A 25,349-nucleotide genomic window follows, 5' to 3' on the forward strand; every position below is an offset into this window, starting at 1 on the left:
AAAAAAAAGAGAATCGATTCTGAATCGCACGTGAGAATCGCGATTCGTATTCGAATGGGATTTTCCCCACACCCCTAATATATATATATATATATATATATATATACACACACACACACACACACACACACACACACACACACACACACACACACACACACACACACACACACACACACACACACACACACACACACACACACACACACATCTCAAACCATCGAGTTCTGCAGGAATCCCGGAGGAAGCCCAGCATCGACTCACTCTGGCGGCGGTTGTCTGGTATTGCATTTGCCGCTTCGGCATGACCTCAGCCGAGGGGCTGGCGGGCTCTTTCATCCCTCGTCGAAAACGTTCACAGCCTTTTTTTTAATCATTGACCGAGGAACACATTGAGAAAATGACGCGGCGATGTGACCCACGGAGTTGTTAAAACCGAGCAAGTAAAACCAGCACCAGCAGCACCAGTCGCCATCGGTGGCTCCGGCCAGGTCTTGCCCGTGCTTCTGCACTTAAACCGGGGAGGAAACCCCGAGGATCACGGCCTCTTGGCCGGATGACACCGGCGCAGACAGCACCGCTAAGCTAACCAATAATGTATTCCAATGGTTGGAAATAAGTGTACAAAATGGCGTGTTGGATGTATTTGCTGCTAGGTTAGTGGCTCTTAGCTGCCGGATGGACGCCACGGAGGTCGGAGCTTGAGTGACAGTTGGAGCTAAAAACTCCCCAGGTGAGACCACTTTGGACCGCTAGCTCGACCATTTAATGCTAACACCTCAAATACAACAACACTAATACATATTATGTATATTAATGACATTCATAGCGCTTACTATGTCAACACTTGTTCAACTTTGTGCTGAATTCCATCCACATGTTGTGTACTTTACTACTAGTTTTGACATCTAAATGTGCATGCTAGTTGTGTGACTATTTCCAGCTAGTGGTTAGCAGAGTTCGGGATATATGTCATGGTGTTATGTTGAGTAAAATGATAATATATTAAATAATTGACGGTTGTTGTTGTTGTTGTTGCATGTTACTGTTGTTGGTGAGATTAAAGGTAAGTGTAATGTTTTGGTACTCAAGTGTCAAAATATACTTTCCATATTAGATTAACATTGATAGTAAGCCTCAATTGGCACTGGCTGATTAAAAATCAATTATTTCGATTTATTGAGGTTTGAGGTATAAATATTTAAACATGTATTGTAGTGGTCTTCGAACCCCTGGGGGTACTTGAAGGTATGCCAAGGAGTTAGTGAGATTTAAAAAAAAAATTATAAAAATAGCAACAATTAGAAAATAATTTATAAATATATTTGTTGAATAATACTTCAACAAAATATGAATGTAAGTTCATAATCTGTGGGGGAAAAAAAGTGTTGACAGCTAGATTTTTTTGTGGACATGTTCCATAAATATTGATGTTAAAGACTTATTATTTTATAAAGAAATGTTTAGAATTAAGTTCATGAATCCAGATGGATCTCTATTACAAACCCCAAAGAGGGCACTTTAAGTTGATGATTACTTTTATGTGTAGAAATCTTTATTTATAATTGAATCACTTGTTTATTCTTCAACAAGTTTTTAGTTATTTTTATATCTTTTTTTCCAACGAGTTCAAGAAAGACCACTACAAATGAGCGACATTTTGCACTGTTATACAATTTAATACATTTAGAAACTGATGACATAGTGCTGTATTTTACTTCTTTATAAATGATAAATGGGTTGTACTTGTATAGCGCTTTTCTACCTTCATGGTACTCAAAGCGCTTTGACACTACTTCCACATTTACCCATTCACACACACATTCACACACTGATGGAGGGAGCTGCCATGCAAGGCGCCAACCAGCACCCATCAGGAGCAAGGGTGAAGTGTCTTGCTCAGGACACAACGGACGTGACGAGGTTGGTTCTAGGTGGGATTTGAACCAGTGACCCTCGGTTTGCGCACGGCCACTCTTCCACTGCGCCACGCCGTCCTTATCTCTTTTTGTCAACCAAAAATGCTTTGCTCTGATTAGGGGCGGCATAGCGTCGTGGATAGAGGACCGTGCCAGAAACCTGAGGGTTGCAGGTTCGCTTCCCACCTATTACCATTCAAATCGCTGCCGTTGTGTCCTTGGGCAGGACACTTCACCCTTGCCCCCGGTGCCGCTCACACTGGTGAATGAATGAACGATGAATAAATGATAGGTGGTGGTCGGAGGGGCCGTAGGCACAAACTGGCAGCCACGCTTCTGTCAGTCCACCCCAGGGCAGCTGTGGCTACAGATGTAGCTTACCACCACCAGGTGTGAATGAATGATGGGTTCCCACTTCTCTGTGAGCACTTTGAGTATCTAAGAATAGAAAAGCGCGATATAAATCTAATCCATTATTATTATTATTAAATATTATTATGATTATTATGAGGTACTTGAATTAAAAACATGTTCACAGGGGGTATATCACTGAAAAAAGGTTGAGAACCACTGATGTATTGAACCTGTCATCTTTAAAGTTCATTTTTGCTAACTTCCTCCCAATGTCATTCAGAGTCGAGTTGTTTTTGAATAATTATGCCATTAAAATCAACTAGTCCTTGAAGTTAGATACTTGCATTATTGCTAGTAAGCATCGTCACTGCCTCTGTAAACAAAAATCAGTCACTACCACTTTTTAATTTTGAAATGATATACAAATATTTTGTAACATTGTCATTACTTTGAGTTAAATTCCTCTAAATGTTATTAAATTCCTAATTGTCTTTGAATAGAAGGATCACAGAAGGACACCTCGTTCCATAATTTAAAATAATTTATTACAACTTTAGTTTTTAAGTATTCAAATCCTTATTGACAATATGAACTCCCTATCATTTTAATGTAATTTGTGCTAAGTTCTTTCTTTGAAGAGTAAATAAATGCACTAAAAAACTATTGTAATTTTTGAACTTTTTGCCCCTTTTACATTTCAAAATAATTAAGATCCATTTACTAAGGCAGTGGTTCTTAAATGGGGGTACTTGAAGGTATGCCAAGGGGTACGTGAGATTTAAAAAAAATAAAAAATAAAATCTAAAAATAGCAACAATTCAAAAATAATTTATCAATATATTTATTGAATAATACTTCAACAAAATATGAACGTAAATTCATAATCTGTGGGAAAAAAATACAACAATGCAATATTTAGTGTTGACAGCTAGAATTTTTGTGGACATGTTCCATAAATAGTAAATATTGATGTTAAAGATTTATTTTTTTATGAAGAAATGTTTAGAATTAAGTTCATGAATCGAGATGGATCTCTATTACAATCCCCAAAGAGGGCACTTTAAGTTGATGATTACTTCTATGTGTAGAAATCTTTATTTATAATTGAATCACTCAACAAGTCTTTTGTTATTTTTATATCTTTTTTTCCAACTAGTTCAAGAAAGACCACTACAAATTAGCAATATTTTGCACTGTTATACAATTTAATGAATCAGAAACTGCTGACATAGTTGTTTTTTTTACTTTATCTCTTTTTTCAACAAAAAATGCTTTGCTCTGAATCAAAAAAAGTGTTCACAGGGGGTACATCACTGAAAAAACGTTGCGAACCACTGTATTAAGGCATGCAAACATGTTCTTATTGGTCAGACAGGACCGGCGAGTTGCTTTCTGGAAGACTCATCAACATCAGGCAAGGGAAACATTTACATAGGTCTTTGCATGCATATTATATAATTTTACATTACATTTTAATGATAATAATGTCAGTACATTTGCTACAAAAAAAACCCTAAAAATCTCTAGTACATTACATGGCAAATGTAAGCCAGCCAAAAGAGGTTGGTATATGAGAGTACATTTAAAGGTAAAATATAGTGTAGACATGCACCAAATTGCAGGAAACGTAGTCTTGATTTTCAACATTTTCTTTCGGGGTTTGTGTGGCAGCACTTCATGCTAATAGAAACGTTCCTCTTTTTTTCCCCAAATTTTTTTTTCATTTTTTAAAATGATACTCTCATCCCTCCAACAGGCACAATTTTTGTTGTTGAAATGTTGTTGTTGTTCATTTTCAGGCATGATGGAAGGACTTCACAGCCAGGCAATAAGCTTGGACCCCCGCAGGCAGGAGTTACTTGAAGCTCGCTTCACTGGCGTCGGCGTGGCCAAGGTTTGTATTTTTGTATCTACTGCATAAAAATAGTTTAGCTCAATGAGCATCTTAAGTATTATCTCCTCAAGCATGTTTGTGCTGCACTGTATCATACATACTGCAAGGTGTTAACTGTATATGTAAGGACAACAAATAGAATAGGACACGTCATAGATGACTAATGGATGCAACGTCTGTCTTGTTTTTCCAGAGTTCGGCCAACAGTGAATCATCCAGCCAGTCTCTTTGCAGTGTGGGGTCCCTTAGCGACAAGGAAGTGGAGGTTTGTACAGTGTTATGGCGTGGGGGAGAGAGAATCAGAACCACACACATACACACACTTGTCAACCATTTTTGCTGCTGGTGTCCTTACTTTTGTCACCACCAAATTCACCTTGTCCCCCAAATCAACATAGCCATTAATTGATAAATGTATGTGTTGTTACTAGCCACAACATTATGTGCATAATCTAATAATCTAATTATCCTTGCAAGAGAAAGTGAGTCTGCAAGCAGTTTAATTTGCCATCTTAAAAGCAGTTGCATTGTTCATCGACATTATCGCCATCTGCAGGACTGGAACAGTCCACTTTTTTCAAGTGAAATATTTGTTTGATATTTATATTAACCGGCTTGAAAAATAGATTGTCCAAAAAGGTATAATATTGCTAATAAGGTAATACATATGGACAATGTACAGGAAATACATGATTCTGCATGCAACTGTTTACATACACTGTACTTAATATGTATATTAATTGCATATTGTTTCAGAGAGTGTTCACATGTTTATTTAAAATTTGAAATAATGTTATTTATTTGTAATTATTTAGTACAGTAATTCCTCTTATTGCTGTTAATTGGTTTCGGGCTTGACAGTTGTAAATTAATTTCCATCCATCCATCCATTTTGTACCGCTTATTCCCTTTTGGGGTCGCGGGGGGCGCTGACGACTATCTCAGCTACAATCGGGCAGAAGGCGGGGTACACCCTGGACAAGTCGCCACCTACTCGCAGGGCCAACACAGATAGACAGACAACATTCACACTCACATTCACACACTAGGGCCAATTTAGTGTTGCCAATCAACCTATCCCCAGGTGCATGTCTTTGGAATTTCCGCAATGTAGGAATTAATTCATTATAATTGGAATATTTTCATAGCTAAACCTTAAGAAAAATGTTTTGCAACCTTTTAAATATGGTTTGTAACTGTCTGAGAGCACTCTAGACATGAAATAACAGCCACCTAGTCACCTTTACACTCATTTAATCCAATATAGTAACAGTGTCTGAGGCTTTGCAAATCAGTGGCCATGATACTGAAAAGCGTGACCTGATTAGTTTGCTCTCATCTTGTGACCAATACTTTTGTAGTATTACTAATATATGTTCATTTGTGAACGTTATGTCTGTGTTGGCCCTGCGATGAGGGGGCGACTTGTCCAGGGTGTAATTGTCTTCCACCCCAGTGCAGCTGGGATACCACCACAACCCCAAAAGGCACAAGCAGTAAAAAATGGATGGATAGCCAGTTAACGCTAGAAATGTGTAATCTAGGATGAAAATACTTAAGATATATTGAAAAAAAAATCTACCATAGTAAAGGTGCAAACTTGAAACCCTAACTGTTTATTTTGCTTTTTAAGTCATACGTTTTGCTAATGCATTTTAGATTTTTTTGTTTTATATATATATGTATTTTGGATACAGCTTTTATAAACGGTTTTCTGTAAGGGCACTCTGTTTAAACGTTAAAAAACTTTTGTGGTATCTATGTAATTATTGTGCGTTTGAGGAAGTTTTAAAAAAATTTATTACTTGGTATTTTTACTATTCAATTTTCATTTATTTTGGACACAACTTATGCATTGGGTTAGTTTTTAATAATGTAGTATTTTTACTAGGGCTGCGAATCTTTGGATGTACCACGATTCGATTCAATATCGATTCATGGGGTCGCGATTCGATAATATATCGGGTTTTTTTTCCGATTCAAAGCGATTCTCGATTCAAAAACGATATTTTTCCGATTCAAAACAATTCTGTATTCATTCTATACATAGGATTTCAGCAGGATCTACCCCAGTCTGCTGACATGCTAGCAGAGTAGTAGATTTAAAAAAAAAAAATGCTTTTATAATTGTAAAGGACAATGTTTTATCAACTGATTGCAATAATGTGCATTTGTTTTAACTATTAAACGAACAAAAAATATGACTTATTTTATCTTTGTGAAAACATTGGACACAGTGTGTTGTCACGCTTATGAGATGCGACGTCCCACTGGCTGTGAGTTTTCCTTGCCCTTATGTGGGCCTACCGAGGATGTCGTAGTGGTTTGTGTTGTGGTTTGTGCAGCCCTTTGAGACACTAGTGATTTAGGGCTATATAAGTAAACATTGATTGATTGATTGAAGTGTAAGCCACTGTGACACTATTCTTTTTTTTTTTTCTTTTTTTTATTAATAAATGTCTAATGTTAATGTCAATGAGGGATTTTTAATCACTGCTATGCTGAAATCATAACAAATATTGATACTGTTGTTGATAATATTTTTGTTTCACTACTTTTGGTTTGTTCTGTGTCGTGTTTGTGTCTCCTCAATTGCTCTGTTTATTGCAGTTCTAAATGTTGCTGGGTCAGGTTTGGCTTTGGAATTGGATTGCATTGTTATGGTATTGCTGTGTATGGTTTTGTTGGATTGCTAAAAAAAAAAAAAAAAAATTGAATCGATTCTGAATCGCACAACGTATTCGAATCGATTTTTTCCCACACCCCTAATTTTTACTATTCAATTTTCATTTATTTTGGACACAACTTATGCATTGAAACTAATTGCAGTATTTTTTGTCAACGTTGGGTAATGTCTGTAAAATGTTTACAAAAATCCCTCTTTAAATTGGTACAATTGGGCACACCATAGTGTCATCCATGTTTAGTACATGTCTTGTGAGGACGACACCGGAGAAGCCTGAAACCCACTCAACCCCTCAGAACCAAAGGTCACACAGCAGTGGCAATGTTTCTTTTCAGACACCGGAGAAGAAGAGCGAGCAGAGAAACCGGAAGAGAAGAGGAGACGTGTATGACAGCAACAGTCAGGGTAAATCCAATCTGCAAAGTTGAAGATTAAGAAACCAGTCATCCACCTCTCCTACTCCTCACAAAATGTTCTCTCTTCACTGTCATCACTCTTATTTCCTGTCTGGCCCTCCAGGAAAGGGAAGAGGACACAAAACCAATGATTATTTTGAGGTGAAGACAAACAAATTAGATGATCAAATTATCATGCAGTAACCCCTCCTCCTGTCTTTTTCTTCTTCGGTGTGCAGTTTGCTGGCAACAGCGGTTCCGGGACCAGTCCGGCCCGCAGCATCCCCATGCTGGTGCGTTCCTCTTCCCAGCACTCGCTGTCCAATCCATCGGTAAATCACCGCCGTGGCTTAAAAACATCCCATTATCCTGGTAAAAAATGTATCTGTTGTGTAAAGAGAGTGGATGACTTGACAAGAGGGGTCACTCTGTTTCTTTCATTCCACTACATATAGCTCATAAAGTCATGGGCAGTCTTGTATCTATTGTTCAGGAAATGTCAGGAACAATTGATTACATTCTGGATCCGACCCGTTTTTTTCTACTCTGTTACCTTACGTTTACGTAAGAAGCTTCTATTTTTCTGTGTATGCGAGCGGCTCCGCCTTCACCCACAGATACCAAGAGTGGATGACTAACCAGATGGTTTACTCTTTCATTCCGCTACAGATAGCTCAATAGGTCATGGGCAGATTTTTATCTACCGTTCAGGAAATGTAAGAAATGGGATAAGGAGATTGGGCCTGATCCGGTTTATTTTTAAGACGTTAGCTTACATTTACGCTACTCACCTGCTCTGTATGCTAGATGGCCCGCCTCCACCCACAGATACAATGAGCGTGGATGACAGACAAGATGGTTCACTCTGTTTTTTTATTCCGCTATAGATAGCTGAAAAAGTTATGGGCGGATATTAAGGGATTTTTCAGGAAAAGTCAGAAACAGCATAAGGAAAAGGTGCTTACATTTTGTAGTTGATCCGGATCATCTTAAAAAAATAAAAAATAAATGAAACTATTATTAGGTCGGGTTTGGCGGATGTCTTCGCTCTGAATGCTTTTCGAACTTTGTAATTGTACACACACGGGACGGCGTGGAGCAGTTGGGAGAGTGGCCGTGCCAGCAACCTGAGGGTTCCTGGCTCAATCCCCACCTTCTACCAACCTCGTCACGTCCATTGTGTCCTTGAGCAAGACACTTCACCCTTGCTCCTAATGGGTCCTGGTTAGGGCCTTGCATGGCAGCTCCCACCATCATTGTGTGAATGGGTGAATGTGGAAATAGTGTCAAAGCGCTTTGAGTACATTGAAAGTAGAAAAGCGCTATACAAGTATAACACATTTACCATTTACACTCAAAATACAGATTTGATTGTGCAAAATTGCACTTTTTACATTTTATGGCAAAGCTGCTGTATTTAAAAGGTGTTCTTTTGTGCTTCTTTAGTCCACGTTTTTGAGCTTTATATTCGCTTTTTTTTTAATAGAAATGACTAAACAAAAAAAGATTTAGAAAAACGCACTGAAGTAAACCGTGACTGTCACACCCCGCCTCGGGCTAAGGTAATGTAACATTTGCAAACTAGACTTTCAAACCAAGGATGGCAAGGCACGCAGTTTGCAACAGTTTACAAACATTTATTTAAATCCCAAAAGTGTCATGAGGTGAACAACAACAGGAGGAAACAAAGCAACCTAAATCTACAACAGTATTAAATAGAAGCAATATTAGTATAGTATATTATATATGTATATATACAGGACTGTCTCAGAAAATTAAAATATTGTGATAAAGTCCTTTATTTGCTGTAATGCAACTAAAAACATGAAAATGTCATACATTCTGGATTCATTACACCAACTGAAAGATTGCAAGCCTTTTATTATTTTAATATTGCTGATTATGGCATACAGCTTAAGAAAACACAAAAATCCTATCTCAAAAAATTAGAATATTTCCTCAGACCAAGTAAAAAAAAAAGATTTATAACAGCAAAACAAAATCAAACATTTGAAAATGTCAATTAATGCACTCAGTACTTGGTTGGGAATCCTTTTGCACGGATTACTGCATCGATACGGCGTGGCATGGAGGCAATTGGCCTATGGCATTGCTGAGGTGTAATGGATGCCCAGGATGCTTCAATAGTGGCCTTTAGCTAATTTGCATTATTGGGCCTGGTGTCTTTCAGCTTCTTCTTCACAATAACCCACAAATTCTCTATTAGGTTCAGGTCAGGGGAGTTGGCAGGCCAATGGAGGACAGTAATGCCATGGTCAGTACACCAGTTATTGCTGGTTTTGGCACTGTTGGAATGAAATCATAATCTCCATAGAGCTTTTCAACAGATACAGCTTCAATAGCCGTATTCCCATGGTCAAACCACTCCTGAACTCTAGACAACGGAAGTTCCCTCAGTCAGCAATGGTTTGGTGAGCCATGTCAGCTGCTGGTTTGGTCCACTTTGTTTCATCAAGTCCAGAGTCAATGCAGCTGTGTACATGCTTCTATCTGTTGTAAAGCTCTATGGAGATGATTATATAATTTTCCAGCATGATCTGGCACCTGCCCACAGTGCCAAAACCAGCAGTAACTGGTGTACTGACCATGGCATTACTGTCCTCGATTGGCCTGCCATCTCTCCTGACCTAAACCCCATAGAGAATTTGTGGGGTATTGTGAAGAAGAAGCTGAAAGACACCAGACCCAATAATGCAAATGAGCTGAAGGCCGCTATTGAAGCATCCTGGGCATCCATAACACCTCAGCAATGCCACAGGCCGATTGCCTCCATGCCACGCCGCATTGATGCAGTAATCCGTGCAAAAGGATTCCCAACCAAGTACTGAGTGCATTAATTGACATTTTCAAATGTTTGATTTTATTTTGCTGTTATAAATCTTTTTTTTTACTTGGTCTGACGAAATATTCTAATTTTTTAAGATAGAATTTTTGAGTTTTCTTAAGCTGTATGCCATAATCAGCAATATTAAAATAATAAAAGGCTTGCAATATTTCAGTTGATGTGTAATGAAACCAGAATGTATGACATTTTCATGTTTTTAGTTGCATTACAGAAAATAAAGGACTTTATCACAATATTCTAATTTTCTGAGATAGTCCTGTATAGTACATTTATACTTCAAAGTCCATCCATCCATCCATTTTCAACCGCTTGTCCCTTTTGGGCTAACAGGGGGTGCTGGAGCCTATCTCAGCTGCATTCGGGCTGAAGTCATCACAAAATAATTGTATTTACAATCAAAGGTCAATAATCAAATATGTAAAAGTAAAGAATTAAATAATCTAAACAGTTTTAGCCATATCGATTAGTAGTGATGGGTCCAGCAACACTTATGCATCGGCGCTTGTGTCGAGCTCATAGAGCGAAACCCTGTGTCTGTGCGCGTACCGCTCTTAGAAAGTCACGTGACCGGTCATGAGCTGTTTTGGTCACATGACCGATATGCGAACTGTGTCGCACTGGCACCTGCGTGCCAACCTGTGTTTATAAGGAAGCACATCTGTTAACGAGATGCTGCTGCCAACAGAATCGCCGCACTTCTGTCGTTGGTCATTTGGCATTTATCGACGTCGGAGATCATTTCCACTGTGTGGGAATATTTTCTTCATATATCGAAAAAAAAGGTATTTGTGTTCATTTCCTTGTCGTTTCGTCCTGTTTTCCCAAAGTTTCTAGCATATTCCCACCCACACAAACATGCTATTGGTTACATTAAAAAGCGGTAACAGACAATCTCTTCGATAGCTCAGTTGGTAGAGTGGAGGACTGTAGTTGTTCATGCTGAGTTCCTTAGGGCAATTGTTCAAATCCAGCTCCAATCCATTACCTTTTTACCATTAATTGATTAACGTGGACCCCAAATTAAACACGTTGAAAAACTTATTCGGGTGTTACCATTTAGTGGTCAATTGTACGGAATATGTACTGTACTGTGCAATATACTAATAAAAGTTTCAATCAACCAATCAAATGTTCACATTATTTATTGACTGTATCTAAAAAAGATTAAAATATATTTTCATTTAAATGAAGATGGGAAATAATCCTAAATGAAATACAATGACTTGGTTTATATTATTGTATATACTAGGTCATAAAATCTGTGTCAGTTGAGTCGGTCCATAGGTTGCCTGTAGGGATTTTTAATGTCCAGCAGATGTCAGTATTTAGTGACACAGTATCAATACAGTTTTGCAATGTGTCGAAATGATACATGAAGCCTCATCAACCCATCACTATCAATTAGCAATCAACAAAACTCATTTAACCGGTTACAACACAACATAATCTCATCATTAAAATAATCACATCAGTGGATGTTAGATGCATGGAGAAATGAGCTCCTGCTCAGGACAGAGAACCTCCCCTGGCAGTGACAGACTGCAAACTGTCAGAAAAATGGCATTTTCCAATTTAAATAGCCCCGCCCACTAGCTAGGACCAATTTAACAGGGGGAATTAAGAATGCCGTTCTTATGTAAAATACATCATAGATAACCATCACACATCTAAAAGAAAAATGGCATTTTCCAACTTAAATAGCCCATAGCCCCGCCCACTAGCGGGGACCAATTTGACAGGGGGAATTAAAAATGCCGTTCTTTTGTAAAATACACCCTAAATAACCATCACACATCTAAATGTATTGACATAATACCTTTGCATTGGTAGATCAGTCATTTTTGTATATACTATATTCAGGCTTGGATAACGTAACTTTTAAATGTTTAGTGTGCTTCTATAACACCAATCTTTTGAGAGCCATGGTTTGCCCCAAATTAGGCCTAATTAGTCTTTACATAGGTTGTTCACCTACATAAAGCCCTCAGCCCCACCCTGACTCTTTTGGCCACCCGTTCAGAGCCATGGTGCGTGACAGGTTATTTGTTTGAGTGCGTGTTTTTTACGGACTCAAAAAGATCAAATGTTTGTTGTCCAAGTTGTGCTTCCTTACAAATGTGCAAGGTTTGTAAGGAAGTTTAAGGTCAAACAGTGACAGTGGGGAGGTCAAACTGTCACAGTGACATTTTTTTAATATAAATATTTAGAATTTTCAATCGGACGTCCTCAATTCAATACTATATATTCTTTGTCTTTGCCCATCTCTGTCTCGTGGTTTCCAGTTCCAGCAAATCAGCCCTACGTCAGGAAGCTCGGCCCACACAGACTCTTCATCCTGCAGCTCTAGTAAGATGGCCCACGCACACTTGTGCTCCCACAGAGCCACCCAGGTAACAGGCTACATCATCTTGTTGTGGCCATTTTTAATAATTGACATGACTCTTCGTTGTAAAGTGTATTGTGTTATGAAAGTAAGCAAACTGAACAAACATACACACCTTGCTTAACCCATTGCAAATGAAAGTAACCCTGCCATAATGAACGTGGACATAATGGGGTCATGTCAGTGACAAAGCGTTGTTGTTGTCTCGCCAAAGTCCGATATGACGCTGCTGAAGCTGGCGGCACTGGAGAGAAACAAGAACTCGGACCTTGAGAAGAAAGAAGGGAGGATAGATGACCTGCTGAGGGTAAGAGTAAAAAAATCCATCCTTGTATTTGTAGTCTGCAGACAGTTATCAAAGCTGAATTTGAAGTACTATGAGTGGTTGGCATCATGCAGCTTTATCTACCGCTGCATACGCTTTAAAATGTTGATCCACAGTGTGTTTGTAATGAACTCATCAGTGGTATTAATTCTGACTGAGCAGTTTGCTCCTTACCACAATTACAACATTGGTTCTGTTGCTGATTTGTGCTGCTACATATTTATTATTACACTTTTTTTCTTTTATAATTTATCATGCACTCCATATAATTGCTGAAGTTTAAACAATTAAGTTTTATACAATGCATTTTCAGTAGGCTCACTTTAATGATCAACTACTTCAAATTATACATTTATAAATTAGGGAGGCACAATATTTTTTTTCCAAGTCAATAGCAAACCCTTTCTGCTTCTCAAGACCGATAACTTATTTACCGTATGTTCCAGACTTTGGAGATCAACAGTACATTAGCCACACCCATATATTTAGGGGAAAAAATGTTTATATTGGCCACACCAGACTATAAGCTACAGATATATACGTTGTGACTACGTTATGTTATTTACACAGAAATATTTTGTAAATGTTTAATTACATTAATTGTTTTCAAGCGGTGTCTGTAACACGGCACAATAACGGTTGATCAAATAAAACAGAAGTCATCGACATGGACTCACTAGCGGCGGAAGCCAGCTCTCCAATCAGCTAAACAGACTCAATAACTCCTCAGTGAAAATTTACTAAGGAATTTGTGAAACTGGAACAATACAAACACAAGTTAATAAGTAAGTTAATAATACTAACACAGACACTCATTAACGTGTTAGCATATTAACTAATGCTAACGAAGCTAGCTTTATTACATTACAATAGCTTTTACAAATATGCATGAAAACACTCTTTACAGACATCACAAATGGGACTGTTTAGTAAGTATAAACTGTTTTAATTATATTGTAAACAATTTGACCTCCAATTTTTCATATGTGTGAGCAAACGCCAAAACTCCTTAAGCAATCAGTGGGCGCACATGTGAGCGACGTGCACACTGTTATGCGCTTATCTTTTTATTAGATTTTGTGCGCGGCCTAGATTAACCGTGCGCAGAAGACGCGTGAGCAATGTGCAATTGCACAGGCGCGTACCTTTTATAGAGAACGTTGATTGTAAAGCATAGAAGACGGAACGGCACTCGTACTTTCATTTTAAAGCGTGCAGTAAACGTAGGCATTCACAGAGCAGCACCTGCAGTGAGAAAACCGTCCAGATGATGGTGCCATAGCACAAACGATGACACACCGGTGCAGCGTCTTTGCATGTGTTTAATAAGTTATTTGCATTATGTCCTTCAGTAAAGAAGAATCCATAAATTAGCTGCAATGTTTTATAAGCCGCAGGGTTCAAAGCGTAGGAAAAAAGTAGCTGTTTATCGTCCAGAATTTACAGTAGATACTGCATATTGTTTTCTGGAACTCTCCTGAAGGAATCAATAAAGTTCTATCAATCGATCTAATGGAATTTGGGAAAATATACAAGGAAATAAAGACTCAAAGTATTCTTTAACCATCACAACTGCGGTAGAGCTAACCTCACATCCATAAATCGGTATTTAATCTTATGTCTTTATTTTCCTCCACCAGTGTGTGCAAGAGTGCAGCAATCACATTGTATTTTGCTAGCAAACACACATCCGAAAAAAGCGGCTGCTCCGAAGTAGGTGGTGATGGAAGGTGGTCCGCTGGCTGGCAGGGTCCAGTGTCTCCAGCAATGGTGGGGGGCGGGGTCAGCTGTCAAGTGTATCAATGAATCATGTATTGTTTTATTTCTGGCCTCCTCGCAGAAACAATCTAGTGGGTTTGCTGCTTTTCTGTCACTTTTTGCCACCCATGGTTGATAGTTTAGCATGCTTGACATTGAATTCCGATGAGGGAGAGTGGCTAACAGCATATGGGTGAGCTTGCCTCATTGGCGCGTTTAATTTAAAAAAAGGTTATCGATGAAATTTTTTATTATTAGCAGTGGGACATCATAATTCTTAGCATCAACCCGATTAATTATTGTGCGACCCTAATTTGATTAAACAACGGCTGTAGACAATGTTAAACAGAATATTCAAAGCTAATAATTGCTAACTGCTACCTGTTTTTGCAGGCCAACTGCGACCTCCGGCGTCAAGTAGAAGAGCAGCAGAAGATGTTGGAGCGCTTCAAAGAGCGCCTCAATAAGTGTGGAACCATGAGCAAGAAGCTCCTCATTGAAAAGGTCAATTTGCATACCTGTCCTATACTGTAGCATGCGTCCCAATATTTTCCAAATACAAAAAATTTAAGAGGGTACTTTGATATCTTTTTACGCTAAAGATGCTAAAATCAATCTAATACAGGTATTCTAAATTATATGTTATATATAATAATTATACATATCATATATGTATGTGTACATGTGTGTATGTGTATATGTATGTATGTGTATATGCATATATATGTATAATTTAATCTAATCTAAGATAACAAAACATGTAGGTGCTGAAAAAAATTTGTGTAAAATGTAAATATTATATGCAAAGGGCCAGTAAAAAAAAAAAAAAAAAGTTGGGCTGCACATTGGGCAACCTTCTCTTATAGTGTCAATTTTGTCCAGCCTGATATTTGACCTTGCCTTTTTAAATTGTTTTCTGGTAGTCAAAGCAAGAGAAGAGTGCCTGCCGAGACAAGAGCATGCAGGATCGTCTGCGTCTGGGCCACTTCACCACAGTTCGCCACGGCGCCTCCTTCACCGAGCAATGGACTGACGGATTCGCCTTCCAGAATTTTATCAAGTCGGTTTTGCAGCTACAAGCATCGCACTCTTTCGTACAAGTTTTGTGATGATTGTGTCATGGATGTACTTTTTTCAGGCAGCAGGAGCGCATCAACTCACAGCGTGAGGACATAGAGAGGCAAAGGAAGCTGCTGGGGAAAAGAAAGCCGCCACCTGTGGTCCAAACGCAGCCTCCGACCATCGAGCAGAGCAAACGAAGGAGCAGGAGCAACGGCCAAGAGAGTGAAGCGTAAGCTTGCATACTCTAGTGCTGGCTTACCCAACATCTCATGAGTCAAAGCATATATTTACATGAGAAAACTCTCTCAGCACATATGACTTATTTTGTTGTATTAACACCAACGGGTGGATAAATACATCCGTCATTTATGTGAGATGTAGTGGAAGAGCATTTAATTTTTCCACAATTATATTAATTGCCTTCCTTATACCTTCTGCAAGTGTATTTTAAACCAGGGATGTCCAAACTTTTTCCCCAAAGTTCTGCATACTGAAAAGTCAAAGCATGGCGGAGCCATTTTGATATTTTATTTTCTAAAAAAAGCAAAATTCATACATCTAAAAACAAACATGTGTGTCAGCAATGTGTTATAGGTAACAACGCACCGTAATGCACAGGCTTACCTGGGTTGAAGCCCCCGATTTTGACGAGCAAATGCAATGATTACTGATTGACAGCTTTCAAACACAGACAGCTCTGCTTCGCATCACGATTGTGTACACACTCTCTTGGCTGCAATGTTTTATGCGACTGTGCTGAGCGGGGCTGGAAACCAGGTTGCCAGTGTCCTGGCTAGGATATTATTAGAATATTAGAACATCCATCCATCCATCCATTTTCTACCACTTATTCCCTTTCGGGGTCGCGGGGGGTGCTGGCGCCTATCTCAGCTACAATCGGTCGGAAGGCAGGGTACACCCTGGACAAGTCGCCACCTCATCGCAGGGCCAACACAGATAGACAGACAACATTCACACTCACATTCACACACTAGGGCCAATTTAGTGTTGCCAATCAACCTATCCCCAGGTGCATTTCTTTGGAGGTGGGAGAACATATTAGAACATAATAACAATAATATTAGGATTAATTATTTTATTTGTTTAATCTTTTTGCACTTTTGTTTTCGTACATTTTTACATGTTTTCGTTGTCTTATTTCCACATTATGCTATGGACCAACTAAACCTGAGCTGCAGAACGCAAATGGCCCCCGGGCCACATTGGACACCGTTGTTAAAATAGAGAGTTTTCATTTTAGTCCATTTAAAATATATATATATATATATATATATATATAAATGGGTTGTACTTGTATAGCGCTTTTCTACCTTCAAGGTACTCAAAGCGCTTTGACACTACTTCCACATTCACACACACATTCACACACTGATGGAGGGAGCTGCCATGCAAGGCGCCAACCAGCACCCATCAGGAGCAAGGGTGAAGTGTCTTGCTCAGGACACAACGGACGTGACGAGGTTGGTACTAGGTGGGATTTGAACCAGGGACCCTCGGGTTGCGCACGGCCACTCTCCCACTGCGCCACGCCGTCCCTACATATATATTTACTACATTGCTTTTCTGTTTTCTTTTTTTAATATATGTTTAAAACCATTTAATTATGTGTAAATTATAGATTTTTTTATTAATATAATTGCGTATTTCTGTTCAGTTTTGACTAACCCGTTGTCACTTTGTCGCCCCCAGGCTCTCACTGGCAGAGTATCACGAGCAAGAGGAAATATTCAAACTTCGAATTGGTTACCTAAAAAAGGTACCAGCCTATATATCCGATAAATAAATTAACTGGTTTTAAAGGCTTCATGGAGATGATAAAGGTGATAAAGTTGTGTTCCCCGCCCCCGCAGGAAGAGGCGGAAATCCAGACGGAGTTGGAGCGCTTGGAGCGAGTCCGAAACCTGCACATTCGAGAGCTGAAGAGAATCCACCACGAGGACAATTCGCAGTATGTATCGTGCATGATGTTCACCAGCCATTACATTAGTACACACATTGTCTTTAGATTAATAAATCAGTCATAATATTGTTTAATTTTGACAGTTGACAGAAGAGGTCAGTGTAGGTGTACTTAATGTTGTGGCCAATTGGTCTCACTCCGCAGATTTAAAGACCACCCGACACTAAACGACCGCTACCTGCTGTTACAGTTACTCGGAAGAGGAGGCTTCAGTGAAGTTTATAAGGTGAGCGACCGCTCAAGTTTTTTTTTACATCTACATTTTACATTTCTTTACCCAATGTATGTGTTTTTCAGGCCTTTGATTTAACGGAGCAAAGGTATGTGGCCATTAAAATACACCAGCTCAACAAGAACTGGCGAGATGAGAAGAAGGAGAACTACCACAAGTGAGTAGAAATATTCCATTTGCTTATAGGCTGCCGGATTGTCCTTGTTGGTGTTTTATTACTTTGAAGGGATTTTGAATGTAATTTTTGCTACTTTTTTATCTTAAGAAAATAAAAAAAGGACGTACCGGTATTGCGTATACCACAGAACTTCCATTTCAAAATACTCACAATAATGCCGTGACGTGTGACAGTACCAAACAGGAACTTGGTCTTTGCAGTTTTTTTCTGGCCCTACTGAGTGGGCCCGTCTGAGAAGTGAATGACATCTCCCATCGGCCCCTGCACAGTCTAGGCAAGCAGAGCTGAGTTTAATTTGAACCTCCTGTGAATTCTGAAGGGGATCAAGGATGAATTTATTATTTTCTGACAAATGTTAAACAACGCCAAAGCGTCACATTATAAGGTCCATGCAGTTTTGGATTCCTTTGTTTGCAGGGTTTTCAGTCTGGCTACGATGTGACTACACTGGGAGGTGAATGTTCCTATTTGGACATTAAGTCCAGTTCTCAACCAGCTAGAGGATAATGTATTATCAAAATAACACATTATTTTGATCAAATCTTGGCATGTGCACCAACCTGTGACATAAATTGTGTATAATCGCAGCATGTTTTATGCAGAGTCTGAATCCATTAGGCAGTGTATATATTTAAACATTGTATTAAATGTATGATAAGAGTGGGGTGTGGTTTCATTTGCAATCCGAGAACGCCTCCACAACAAAGCCTGCAGACAGACTCAAACAAACTGCTTATAAATATTACTGTGGAGCAAAATGTACTCATATTTTACATTAAGCATATCTGATACATAGATCGATGATCTAGACCACAAAAAAATGTGTTTGAATGCAGATTTAAATCTTCATAGTCCCCTTTAAGATGGTATGGACACATTTTGTTGTGCAAGCGTGCGCTGTTGATAAACATTTTACATAAAGCAAACAAATTGTCCAGTTCCATACTGATTGTTTTAAAAAAATTGATCAGTTGATGGTACACTTAATAAAGCTAACAAGCTGGATCCGCGTATAATTACAAATTTGCAACAGACAAAATGTGATTAATTGCAAATAAATATTTTAAGAATTTGACAACTGTAAAGTAAAATTGATATAATATCCAAAATGATATAAATATATGACAATACACAATTCTCATTTCTGTGTTTTCTTTATTATCATGACTATTTACATTGTAGATTGTCACTGAAGGCATCAAAACTATGACACCTGTGAAGTGAAAACCATTTCAGGTGAAAAACTCTTGAAGCTCATCGAGAGAATGCCAAGAGTGTACAAAGCAGTAATCAGAGCAAAGGGTGGCTATTTTGAAGAAAGTAGAATATAAAACATGTTTTCAGTTATTTCACCTTTTTTTGTTAAGTACATAACTCCACATGTGTTCATTCATAGTTTTGATGCCTTCAGTGACAATCTACAATGTAATTACCGTATTTTTCGGAGTATAAATAGCACCTGCCAAAAATGAATAATAAAGAAGTAAAAAAACACATAAGTCGCACAGGAGTATAAGTCGCATTTTTTGGGGAAATTTATTTGATAAAACCCAACACCAAGAATAGACATTTGAAAGGCAATTTAAAATAAATAAAGAATAAAACTGCGACTTATAGTCCGAAAAATATGTCAGTTATGAAAATAAAGAACACATTAAATGAAAAGGTGTGTGCAAACTTTTGGCCTGTACTGTATATTGTTTAATTTTGATACTTACAAAGTGGACTATACCATATTTTTGTGTTAAAAAAAAGGACTGAATAGAAATTATTGCAGCATAACAGAGGCAGGCGGATGGAACTAATATGAAGTGGTGTAGCTCCCCATGACGTTACACGTTGGATGCACAACACTCTTCAAAGCAAGCACTGAGGCAAAATAAACACAATGGCTGGATAGTACACAACATTGTGTAAGATTATCTTCAGTACTGCACAGGAAACAAGTTTAGCTTACCTCGGTAGGTGCTGCTGTTTTGCTTAGCAATGGGGTTCAAATGGATTAAAAGTGTGGTGTGTATTTGGAGAGTCCATTAAGATGGAGGCTTTTATCTGAAGAAATATAATCATTTTTGTAACTTTTTTTTCAAGGCACGCCTGTAGAGAATACAGAATCCACAAAGAACTGGATCACCCTCGCATCGTCAAATTATACGACTACTTTTCTCTCGACACAGATTCGTAAGTTCTTCCGCTATGTTTATTAATTTTTTTGCAAGTAATATTCTGTTTGAGAACATGTTTTTTTTTGTCCAGATTCTGCACAGTCCTGGAGTACTGCGAGGGCAACGACCTGGACTTCTACTTGAAGCAAAACAAGCTGATGAGCGAGAAGGAGGGCCGCTCCATCGTCATGCAGATCGTCAACGCGCTCAAATACCTCAATCAGATCCGACCGCCCATCATCCACTACGACCTCAAGCCTGGTACAACATTTGAATCAGCGCCTCGTGGTTACACGGAAACTCATTTTGCTCGCCGTACCAGGCAACATCCTGCTTGTCAACGGCTCCGCTTGCGGAGAAATCAAAATCACCGACTTCGGCCTGTCCAAGATCATGGACGACGACAGCTACAGCGCCGCGGACGGCATGGAGCTCACCTCGCAAGGAGCGGGCACCTACTGGTACGTGCACCACAGGACCAGTAAAAGACCTTTTCTGATGTGTCACTTTGCAGGTACCTACCCCCGGAGTGCTTTGTAGTCGGCAAGGAACCTCCCAAAATATCCAATAAGGTCGATGTTTGGTCACTGGGGGTCATCTTTTACCAGAGCTTATATGGACGCAAGGTAGGAGGAAGTCTACTGCAGTATTAAAAAATATAAATATTGGACCAGAATATTCAAAAAATATATTTTATGGGAATAAAAACATGTAAACACTTTAGCATGGGGAACATATTCACCATTAATTATTTGTTTATTGAAGTAACAAAGACTTAATTTAGAGTTATTTGGACACTAGGGGAACATATATGGGATAGGGTTACTAATAAGCAATAATTTTGATGTTATTGAGGGAACACTCTTAGTTAATGGTTTACTGCTTGTACAATAAGGCCATGCAGAATAAGGCACTAATAAGTACTTAATAATGACTAATAGGGCTGTGAATCTTTTGGTTGTCCCACGATTCGATTCAATATCGATTCTTGGGGTCACGATTCGATTCAAAAACGATTTTTTTCCCGATATAAAAGGATTCTCTATTCATTCAATACATAGGATTTCAGCAGGATCTACCCCAGTCTGCTGACATGCAAGCAGAGTAGTAGATTTTTGTAAAAAGCTTTTATAATTGTAAAGGACAATGTTTTATGAACTGATTGCAATAATGTAAATTTGTTTTAACTATTAAACGAGCCAGAAATATGAGAAGAGGTTTTAAAATTATTAGTGCCTGCTTATTGTTTTACCGCAGGAGTGAGAAAAGGTTTTAAATTAATTAGCGCCCCGGCGGCGATTCAAGGAACATTCTCCAATGACAATTTAAAACTTAATCCTCATATTAGTATGATTGTTCTGCTTTAAAAAACACTAAAATATTATTTCAATATTAGTACATTATTGTTGTAGCATTAGTTCAAAAATAAGACTATTTCTAATAAATTACATGTTTTCTCCTTCCCCATACTCTTCTTGGGGAGATTTGTTTTTTGGTTTTATTTGAACCGTTTTTTATGTTAACAGCCCAGCATGAGCCTTAAATCCCTAAAAGAAAAAATGTGTCCAAAGAAGATGTCTGTTGGGGTACATGGGGGACATCTACCACCATGCACTTCAAAGAACCAGCGGTTTTATTCTGACAAAGTTGGGTTTTCTCCTCATTCAGCCGTTTGGTCACAACCAATCCCAGCAGGACATCCTCCAAGAGAACACCATCCTTAAAGCTACTGAGGTGCAGTTTCCTCCTAAACCTGCGGTCAGCGCTGAAGCAAAGGTATGGATTAGTCATGTTCAATAACATTTACAGGGAGAATGTAGTTAGGGGTGAAACAGATTCAATAGATCAGCTTGTCGCAAATTAACAGTATTTATTTCATTTTGTGGTCTTACTGTATTTGCTGCATTTCATTTGACTTTAGTTATGCGCTCAGTTATCATGCATACCTGTTGTAAATTAAGTGTATTTTTTGTTGATTATTTTTCAATTGCTCGGTTTGACTTCGATAAAAGTGGGTCTCAAGTTGACACCAGCTGAGAAGCCACTGTTAAAAATCCATCCATCCATCCATTTTCCTACCGCTTATTGCCTTTGGGGTCGCGGGGGGCGTTGTTGCCTATCTCAGCTACAATCGGGCGGAAGGCGGGGTACATCCTGGACAAGTCGCCACCTCATCGCAGGGCCAACATAGATAGACAGACAACATTAAAAATCATTCATTACAAATAATGAACCGACTGATTCATTACAAGCTATTCATGTAAAACAAAAGGGAAATAAATAATTCAGCTGTTCATTATTTGGAAAATTGTAAAACACATTTAAATTTGATATAATTAATAAGATCTATTTGATGTTATTAATTATATCAAACAATTTCATGACAATTTTAATTATATGTATATTCATTTTAGAGATATTTTTAAATTAGGACATTTGGAGGTTTATTTAAATAAATAAATACAAATTAATTAAAATTGCCAGATGTATTCATCTGTTCTTTTAAAATGATGAAATGAATTCCAATGTATTCTTATATAATGACAAACAATTTCAACTAGGTATTGATACATTTCCTGACAATTTGAATTATTATATTTATATTGATTTCATGGATTTTGGAAATTATGAAAATTGTTTTTAAATTTAAAAAAAATAAGTTCAAGTATTAAAAATGCCATTTTTCATAGCTGTTCATTACTTGTAAATTGTGAAACCTATTCAAATGTTATCTTTTTTAATGATATTAAACAATTTCAATTAATGTATGCATTGTATTACAAATTTGATGGATCATATTAATACTTAATGGATTTTCTTTGTTTTAAATTATAACTTTTTTTTTTTTAAGTTAATAAAATGAATCGATAAAAATGCCAGCTTAATTATTTGTGAAAGTGTGAAAGACATTGAAATGCAATATTAGTAGTAGTAGTAATATTAAACAATTTCAGCATTTTATTTATACATTCCATGACAATTTTATTAAATTATATGCATTTCATCCCTTTTTTAAAATTACTAATTTGTTTCTTTTTTTAATAAAAAAAAAAAATGCATTGAATCATTAAAAATGCCATTAAACATTACCAAACAATTAAAAAGAAATGCATATGAATTGTTCTGTATTGCACAATTATTTAATGGATGCACAATTAAATGCATTATTCCTCACATTTCATCTTATTTTATTCTCCATCTTGTTCAATTGGCTTAATATTTATTGAACTGCTGCACAAGCCAAAAATGAAATGTATTGATTTATTGAATTTCTTCACAGAGCTTTATCCGTCGCTGCCTGGCCTATCACAAGGAGGAGCGTGTGGACGTCCTCCAGCTGTCCAGAGAACCTTACTTAATGCCGACTATCCGAAAGGCCCTTGGCTCGACCGGCGGGGTCGCTGGCGGCGGCGCACCCATGGCTCCTCCCTTTGCCTCCACTTCTAGCTGCTATGGCAACAGTGCCTCCAACTGAAGAATGACGACGACCAGCTGGATGCATGCGCTAACGCTAACACTCATTTCTAGGGTGCCCCAAATTTTGCACAAAGCAACAGGCAGCATCACATGTCTGCGCTGTAAAATCAGCCAATCAACATCAGACATTGCACAAATCCCCCGTCCCCTGGACTTTTACTGCAATGACTGAAAACCAAAGTATATAATATTTACAAATAAAATATAAATGATCTTACTTGCAGTAATACTAATACGTAACCGGAAATATTATTTTGACTAATCCACTGGAAGTCCACTGCTTTTTTTTTTTTCTGTGATTTTTTTTGGAGTCCTCCTGCTCCAAAAAAAGGGGGGAATAAAAATATGTAACCGAAAAAAGAGACTGAGTACTTTTTGAAGATCAGCATTTTTTGTAAAGGCTGAATTGACCATGCTGTTCTTAAAATGGGATAATGCTGCTCAAACTGTTTTTAATTGTACAAAAAAAAATACAAATGTATTAACCAAAAACTGAGGAAGTAAAAGCCAATTACTACACACACAAACATTTTTCTTTCAGATTTGGCAGTTTTTGTTCGTTATGAAAAAGAGTTTGGCCAGGGTTTAAGATTTTTTCAAACAATAGTTCAGCGTTGACGTGTATGGATGGATGAAACAAATGTGACATTATCCCTAATGATTTTAAATCCATCCATCTTCTCCGGCTTATCTGAAATTGGGTGTCGGGGGCAGCAGCCCAAGCAGAGGAGGTCCGGACTTCCCTCTCCCCAGCTACTTGTGTCCTGGGTCTTCCCCGTGGTCTCTCTTCTCTCTGCGCCCTCCCTCGGGAGGTGATCATTTTAAGGAGGCGTTTAAATCATTTTAAATGGAGGGAATTTATTTAGTTTTGCATGCATGCATTGTTGATTAAACAAGAAGAAACAAAATGTTACCTGGACCTCATATCCTTCTGGGAACCAGGGTCATTTACTTTTGTTGAATTGTTCACTGTAGACTTACTTGCCAACCTTGAGACCTCCTATTTCGGGAGGTGGGGCGGGGGGCGTGGTTAAGAGGGGAGGAGTATAATTCACCAACTCGAGTATTTCATATATATATATATATATATATAGATAGATATATATCTATATATATGTATGAAATACTTGACTTTCAGTGAATTATACCTATATATATTTACTTTATTATATATATATATATATATAAATAAAAGAAATAGTTGAATTTCCGACGGCACCTATCAAATACACAGTAATAAAAACACAGTTGTTCTACTAACTGTACTGTGCTTGCTGGTTACTATAAAAAAAAAACAACACTTACCTTTCACTATTTGCGTAACCTTTGTTCTGCCATTTGCGTATTGGCGGGCGATCTCCGAATCCGGGAACATATATCACGGATATGTTGTAGACATCCGCAAATGAGAACGGGATGTTGCTTCCAGCTATCAGCATAGGCCATCTTTGTCTCAGCATGTGTTACACCATCGGGTCTCCATTTTGCGAGGTGGGCCATAATACTGGGTTGTGAACGATGCTGCGCTTCAGACGCTTTGTGCTTCGCTGACCGTTCATGGCTGAGTATATCCGTTCGGCCGCCATGTTCAATGGAGAAGTCTGTTCTACAAAATTTACAAGCAACATACCCCTGCCCATTCGAACTCTCCTGGATAAACTGAATTCTTGTTTC

At 38.1% G+C, this 25,349-nt stretch overlaps 1 protein-coding gene across 2 annotated transcripts; it reads left to right on the forward strand.

Annotated features, from left to right (window-relative positions):
• Positions 1-246: 246 nt before the first annotated feature.
• Positions 247-24,035, forward strand: LOC133558339 (serine/threonine-protein kinase tousled-like 2). 2 transcript variants are annotated; one of them, XM_061909635.1, is made up of 21 exons: positions 247-733; positions 4,073-4,167; positions 4,361-4,432; positions 7,189-7,258; positions 7,373-7,410; positions 7,488-7,580; positions 12,397-12,504; positions 12,712-12,804; positions 14,974-15,084; positions 15,504-15,640; positions 15,719-15,871; positions 17,353-17,419; positions 17,514-17,611; positions 17,768-17,849; positions 17,921-18,012; positions 20,125-20,214; positions 20,290-20,459; positions 20,521-20,659; positions 20,713-20,824; positions 21,867-21,974; positions 23,479-24,035. In XM_061909635.1, the coding sequence occupies exons 2-21, from the start codon at positions 4,075-4,077 to the stop codon at positions 23,671-23,673; spliced, it is 2,121 nt and encodes a 706-aa protein (XP_061765619.1). In that variant the 5' UTR covers positions 247-733; positions 4,073-4,074; the 3' UTR covers positions 23,674-24,035. The 2 variants fall into 2 exon arrangements, with proteins under 2 accessions (XP_061765619.1, XP_061765620.1); XM_061909636.1 differs by lacking the exons at positions 247-733; positions 4,073-4,167; positions 4,361-4,432; ... (1 more) ...; positions 7,373-7,410; positions 7,488-7,580 and adding an exon at positions 12,215-12,238.
• The last annotated feature ends 1,314 nt before the right edge of the window (positions 24,036-25,349 follow it).

The sequence above is a fragment of the Nerophis ophidion genome, linkage group LG08 (assembly GCF_033978795.1).
Source record: "Nerophis ophidion isolate RoL-2023_Sa linkage group LG08, RoL_Noph_v1.0, whole genome shotgun sequence".
NCBI lineage: Eukaryota > Metazoa > Chordata > Actinopteri > Syngnathiformes > Syngnathidae > Nerophis > Nerophis ophidion.